General features: G+C 24.4%; 3 protein-coding genes across 4 annotated transcripts in view; 1 reads left to right on the top strand and 2 right to left on the bottom strand.

Annotated features, from left to right (window-relative positions):
• The window catches only part of RpL10 (ribosomal protein L10), a 1529-nt gene extending 660 nt beyond the window's left edge, over positions 1–869 (bottom strand). Inside the window, exons 1-3 of one of the 2 annotated variants that reach the window (XM_017900127.1) lie at positions 801–869; positions 627–654; positions 104–409 (exon numbers count right to left, since the gene is read on the bottom strand). In XM_017900127.1, coding sequence (XP_017755616.1) covers positions 104–409; positions 627–649 — 329 coding nt within the window. In that variant the 5' untranslated portion in view covers positions 650–654; positions 801–869. Of the gene's footprint in view, positions 1–103; positions 410–626; positions 655–800 lie in introns of those variants that run through there. The other variant, XM_017900128.1, reaches the window with a different exon arrangement.
• Positions 870–998: 129 nt separating this feature from the next.
• MED9 (mediator complex subunit 9) lies at positions 999–1971 on the top strand. The gene is made up of 3 exons (XM_017900167.1): positions 999–1123; positions 1433–1538; positions 1758–1971. The coding sequence occupies exons 1-3, from the start codon at positions 1023–1025 to the stop codon at positions 1896–1898; spliced, it is 348 nt and encodes a 115-aa protein (XP_017755656.1). The 5' UTR covers positions 999–1022; the 3' UTR covers positions 1899–1971.
• Positions 1972–3559: 1588 nt separating this feature from the next.
• GTPBP1 (GTP-binding protein 1) lies at positions 3560–6154 on the bottom strand. Its single transcript, XM_017900145.1, has 10 exons — positions 6020–6154; positions 5831–5942; positions 5585–5765; positions 5323–5501; positions 5096–5248; positions 4754–5003; positions 4531–4675; positions 4142–4460; positions 3778–4061; positions 3560–3667 (listed from the first exon to the last, which is right to left on the bottom strand). Exons 1-10 carry the CDS (start codon positions 6119–6121, stop codon positions 3560–3562), a joined length of 1833 nt encoding a protein of 610 aa, XP_017755634.1. The 5' UTR covers positions 6122–6154.
• Between the last annotated feature and the right edge of the window lie 1254 nt (positions 6155–7408).

Below are 7408 nucleotides of genomic sequence, written 5' to 3' on the forward strand. Positions count from 1 at the left end.
TATATTAATAGATGATATAAAAATGATTAAAATTATAAAATATTAAATAAATCTGAACTACACTATTAGTTACTTGATAAAATGTAATAAATTATTCATGTACCTATCAGCTCCAGCACATGATAACATTTTATTGATTCGAATAACATGGAATGGGTGTAATCTCATACGAATATGAAACTGATCTTTCCCAGCATTTTTTACCATGTATTTATTTGCACAAATACGTCCAGCTTCAAGAGCCTCAGAACTAAGTTGTTCATATTCATCTGATACCAAGTGGACACACAGAGGAAAATCTTCCACAGATGCTTTCTTTTTTCCAAGATCAAAGATACGTATTTTTGGATCAGGCACACCTCTACAGAATCTTGATTTGGGATAAGGTTTGTTCTTACAATATCGATAACTATAAAGAAAAATATAAACAATTCATATCCAAAATAATCATAATTAATAATAAAATACAGAATTTATTAACATGAGATATAAAAAATGTGTACTATAACCTTTCATATCATGAATTATAAAAGAATATCATGAATATACTACTTATAATCTTATAAAGTATACTAAATATAAATATTAAAACATTAATAAAGAAAATAAATACGTGCAATACATACCATCTAGCTGGTCGGCGCCCCATATTAACTATTAATAATAAACAAAAATATTAAATAAATAAAAAAATAATACTTGTATGTGCTTATTTAATAGTTTTACACAATGTAAAATAAAAGGATGTTTAGTATATGCCTAGATATTCCAAGATTAACATGAATTAATATAAACACTACCTTCTGTTTCTTATCGATGTTAAAGAAGGAAGAAATCAACCATACTGAATTGAGCTATAAGTGAAGGTGAAGATCGTGAAATTAGTTACAACTAGAAAGTTACTATTTAAGGATAACTTCTAATCAACGACATAACGACACGATTTAAATCAAACGAATAAAAACACTCATAGAAATACATAAAATGTTGTAATTGTTTGATATGTCATTAAAATAATTGTAATGGAATCAGAATTGTCAGAGGAAAGCACTTTACGTCCACAATTTACAGTAGACGATTTAGATATTGAAATATTACCACTTATATACGAAATAATTCGGAGGTTTGTATATTTTAATAGTTTAATGATGAGATTAGTTATATTATTTAATTATATTTTTCCATTATGTGTAAGGTATATTTAACCTTTCTTTAAGAATATTTAATAACAAATTATTTTAAGCATACTTAGATATTAATATGGAAATAATTATTGTACTCATGTGTATATTGTACAAATACATGTATACACACATACATACACACACACCTTACACCAAAATATTTAAATAAAACTTATTGATGTAATTATTGTTTTTAGAAAGTTTATTATGCAATATTTTTGTTATACGTGTATTTAATTTATTGTTAGTGTTGAAAAAGATCCACATGATACTACACAAAAAGCTAAAGAGTCACAAGATACGAGTCATAAAATATTAGAGCTTCAAAAGAAATTAGATTCTGCAAGAGCACAGGTACATATGTGCACAGGTTATAAAATATGAAATTTTCTAAGTAAATAATAATTTATAAATATGTGTGAATAATGTATGCTAATAATATGTTTAAAGTAAAGTATTACATATATATCATGTATTTTTTTAAAAAAGGCAATAATATAAATAATGTACATAAATATATTTATATTATAATTACACATTATAGTTGTATAATATAGTTTTCATGTTTTATAGATTAGAAGGTTACCAGGAATTGAATATAGTAAAGAAGAACAGTTGCAAAAACTTGAAACTTTACGTAAACAGCTTAGGCTTAAGCGGGAATTGTTATTGAAGTATCGTAACATGTGTACATTTGAAATTCCAAAAATATAAATACCTTCATTAATTCTGTTAGGAAAACAAATTATATTAATATGGGTTTTCTGCGTATGCTATTTGCATATTTTTTACGTAATGAAAGTTTAATTGATAAGTTATCAAATACAAAACCAATTAGACGATCTGCACAGTTTGTAGCACATTTGATACTTAAAAGTAAAACACATGGCATTTATTTACCTTTTGATCGTGATAAATTTCTTGAGCGATTAAGAAATTTTATACAGACATATGAAAAAAAATTAAAAGAAGCAAAAGATGAGCAGAAGAAAAATTCACCAAAATAATCTTTATAAAAATGTTATAGATAGAATTGTACATTTGATTTAGTTAAAGAAAATTTGATATGTAGTAATTACTTTATAAATAATAAAAGATGTGAAGATTAAGTTTCAAAAATTTATTTTATTTATTGTAAAAGCAAACTTAAACTTTACTTTTGTATGCTTATTATCTTTTTTACACCATAATAAATAAGAATGACATAATAGATTATATATACATCAAATTTAATAATAATCTTATTTTTATATTAATAAATTATAATTAGTAATTACAATGTAACATAATGACAACTTAATATTTTTCTTATTGTCTTAAACTGTTTGTCATATTATTGAGTTATAAATATTATTTTCTCAATATTTGTGCCTTTTATTTAATCTTTTCTTTGAAATTCGTTTATGCATTATATGCATTCTTTTTCTATTGTTTTTAAATCTCTATCAGTATATTTAATATAAACAATTTTTACAATGTGAGAAATAAGTTTTCTTCTTAATTTTTCGTTTGCAAAAATTTATTTTTTCCACTAGCATAAGATGAATTTTTCCTTATGAATACGGTAAATATATTACAACCAATATTTTATAGGTTGTTTATAAGAATAGTATACAAAATTGAATAAATTAATAATTTTTTTTTTTTAATTTTGTCGTAATATACTTTTATCTAAATATATTTTTGACGAAATTTCTTACAAAACGTTAATCATTATAATATAAGTAATAAATAAAAAGTAAAAAGAAACATATAGATTGTGTATATAGATTATATTTACTTATTATTTAAAGATACACTTGTATATATAAAAATAAAACACTTTATGAATAACAACGTATATTTTTTCATACGTTTTACAAACGACCTTAAATTTTCGATAATTTAGTCAAAATGTGAAAGACAATTTGTACTCTAATAAGTTTGAAAGCACGATGTACGTAATATATAAGTTTAGGGGTTCTTTCTATAGTTTAAGGCAAAGATCACAATCTTTAAGAATATAAATAGGTCCGAATTATATAAAATTGCTATTATATGGAATTTTATACATGTTTGATTATAAATAATTATTAAAATAATACATGTTTTATATATTTAAACATTGTTTTTTACAGTTCTCAAAAATTAATTAAAAAATATATGTAACTTTTTAATTTAATTCTGGATATTGAGAAAAGAATGAAGATTTTAAGAATAAAAGAGATCTCAATTATTACTTTCCAAAAATCATAAAATAATATGTATACATGATGTATTTGTATATACATGTTTTAAAGTTTTGTATATAAAACAGTTTATAGTTTTATAAGAGGATTTTGTTCTGATAGAGAGTAAATAATACTGCTTACAGTATTATGAGATCATCCTCCCCTTCATCCTCTACCTTTTTTATTTTGACGTTTATTAGATTTTTGAAGCAAATTTTCTTGCTTTGATGTCTGTCCTTCAAATGGAGAATTTGTTTCGGTTGTATTTAATGACTAATGCAAAAATTTATTATTAATATACTTAAAACATATAGAAATATATTTACCTTTATGTGAAATTCTCATATTTTTATATGAGGATAGTACATATTTTTATTACTTACTTGCATCGTAGATGAAGAGCTTTGTCGATTTTGAGATGTTTTTGCTTTATTTGGTTTATTAACTCTGCATGTTGAAAAAACTGTAGTATTAGAATATGGAATAAATTTGACTACATTGCCTACTGCTTTAGTGCGTCCTTCTCGAAATACCATTCTTTGTCCTGGTTTTATATATTCAGGATGTTTTATAAATCTGAAGCGGACTAAAGCTTTGTCTCCTGTTCTTAAACAATCTCGTGACATAGAAATTATGGATGCCGTTTGTCTTATACTTCCACAGTGTACTGAAAATGATTTTAAATAACTCTAAATATAAGAATATAATGAATTAGAAAATAAAATTCAGATAAAAAAGAAGTATTACCCATTGCTTGGTAACAAGAACTTATTGTTGTAGGATGATGCAGTACAAGAATTTCACCTTCAAATTCCCAACAAGCCTGTGGATTTAATACTTGTGCAACCATTACCATACCTTTTCTAATATGTGATCTTTTAATTTTCTTCAATGCAAAACTAGCAGTTTGACCACCTCTTACTTCACGAACAGGCATTCTTTTTCTATGTATACTTTTTACTGCAATTGGAATAAAACGACCTAAGGGATCGGGTCCTAATAGTAGGGTATCATTTAATTTTATAACACCTTTTAATGTTGTTCCAGAAACTACAGTACCAACTCCCTGAAAAAAATCAATTTTTCATTCGTAAATAAAAATTTTTAATATATAATTTTTAATATATGATAGTTACTGGTACTGAATATGTATCATCTATTTGGAATTCTGCTGGTTCATCTTCATGACTAATCATTCTTGCAGTTAGTAAATTTAGAAACATTTTAAGAAGATTTAAATTTTCTCCTGTTACATTGGATACTTGAAATATGGGACATAATCTGCATAAATATATTAAAAACTTAAGTACTTATATACTTGTATAAAAATAATAATATTATGAAGAAATAAAAACTGACCGTTCTGATACAAAATTAGTAGCACTAACAACAACATCATCAGGTGTTTTCACAGTGACAGGCACTTTCCTACAACCAGGGGACTTTAAAATCCTTATTAACAGTTTTAAATTTTCTTGTAATATATTTGGTGGACACATATCAATTTTAGTAACTACAACGAATACTGGAACTGATAGAGCTAAGGCTAAACCTAGATGTTCTTTTGTCATTCCAACAATACCGGCATTTGCTCCTACCATTAACATACCTAAACAAGTATTAAGAAAATAATACACTGAAATAAATATATATATATTTTTCTTTTTACACAAAATTAATATTAATATTTAATAGGTTTACCAAAATCAGGAGCATGACCTGTCATTCCAAAAACAGTGGTTTTTAAATATCTTTCATGCCCAGCAAGATCAATAAATGTAATAACTTTAGAAGATTTCTCACATATTTTAACCCAGTCCAAAGATCCATGTTCTGGTTTATTTACTACATTACCTAAAAAATATATTGCATACATATTATGGAATATATAATATATAATATTTGACCCAATAATTTTATCTCTATACCAATACTATCAAATCCCAGAATATCATTTCCAACTGAACTAGTACGCCCAGTTTCAGCTTCATGTTTATGACGAAATAATTTCTGACGTGCCAGGCCTCGACCATTATCAAGTTCTCCATGTGTTAATACACCCAGTAGTGTTGATTTTCCAGCATCAACATTTCCAACAACAGCCACTCTGTAATCAAGATCTATTAAATTATGTTTTTTTAGTATTATTATATTTATTTTGATATTATCTATATTAGTTAAAACAGAAACCTAATTTCTAAGAAATCCTGTCTATCTAAACGTCTTCGAACTAAATATTGTCCTATAAGGCCTTGATCTACTTTACTCTGACGTAAAAGCACACAATCTGCTTCTAATGTTGCAGCCAGAGACTGTAAAGTAGCAACAGATGCTTCATATTCATCTTCTTTCAAGCCATCTTCTGAACCATCTGAAATAAAACAAATCATATATGCTTTTACAAAAAGTTAGACATTGTAATGATTAAATACAAACCTTCACCAATACCAATATCAAATATTGTTTCGCTGCCACCATCTTGAATTCTATCCCTTAAGCGTCTAAGTAACAGTTCATATTGATCTTCCGATGGACTAACTAAAACATTCTGGAATTCATTATAATCAATTTGTTAATATTATAAGACAATATATTTGTAAAAAGAAAATATACAAGAAAATTTACCTTTCCTCTGATACTAGAATAATCTATGTTAGAAGCAGAAGCATGATCATTCTCATGTAATTGTGTTATGTTTGGTATTATGATAGATCCACTCCCTGCCATATTTTATCTTTATGTTATATATTTTAATAGTACAACAAATTTCATTTATTGATGTAGTATAATCATTTGTGTAGAAATTTAAATTGTTTATTGTACATATTATATACATACTATATTATATATATACCAATATATATTTTTCTGTGACTTTATTATTAAATTATACAATTAGGAATTGTATAGATATTTTATACATATCATTTCATATATAGCTAGAACAAAGAAAAATATTTTTATATTAAATTTTAAATATAAAACTTAATGCAAAATATTTTTAAATTATATGTAAAAACAGAACTATTAAACAAAAATGCTATTTTTAAAACTCAAAATGAATATATAAAATGTATTTGTAGCAATAAAGAACTAAAAGTTTGTATTGAATAATGAAATTTAATTGAAATTGTTATCAATAATAGTTTTAATATTTCTGTTACAAAAATACGTGTTTTATTTGTAACAATAAATATTTTAGTTAATTTTTTCTATAAATTGAAATTATTTATTTTTGAAGAAATATACACATATTGTAAATGAACATACTGCAAAACTAAGTTATTATATATACAATTCGAATGTGAAAGCAACCAATATGAAAGTTAACAGTTCATTTACATAAGAGTAATCATATTTTTGTACCTATTATAATATATTCCTATTATGCACTATTTCTTTGCGTAATCACAAAGTGAACTTTACTGTGACTTAGAACAACAATGTACTTACGAAAAAGCTGTCAACGATTGCACGATCAAGTGGATTATCTAAAGCAATATCGTATGTGTGCGAATTAAGTAAACAGTAAAACATCGATAATATTTATCGATGGTTGAAACAATACGATACTCTCGATTATTTTTCTACGAGCGACATTTTTGATTATTCGGTTAACGTTATAAACGTGTATAAACTTTATAAAATCTGTATACGATAAAATATAATAAAAATTTTTATTATTAATGAAATATTTAAGAAAATGATGTTACACAACATTCCAAAATATTATTCATTATGACATTAATATATATATAATTTTTAATAAAATACAACTGTATATATTCATAAAAATTGTCATAACTTTTCTATTTGACTTTGAAAATTATATTTAACGCATTTCTTTAAATTATTTAGAATTAAATTAATTATAATTGTTGATATTTAAATATTAACACGATACACAAAAATTAATTAAGGTATGAAAAGTAACAATTTTTATATAAAAATAACTATATATTATTTAATTATTAATTAATAAATTTGTATCTTTAATCAATTAAGTTTTTTATT

This window comes from Eufriesea mexicana, unplaced genomic scaffold, assembly GCF_001483705.2.
Source record: "Eufriesea mexicana isolate 0111107269 unplaced genomic scaffold, ASM148370v2 scaffold1121, whole genome shotgun sequence".
Classification (NCBI taxonomy): Eukaryota; Metazoa; Arthropoda; class Insecta; order Hymenoptera; family Apidae; genus Eufriesea; species Eufriesea mexicana.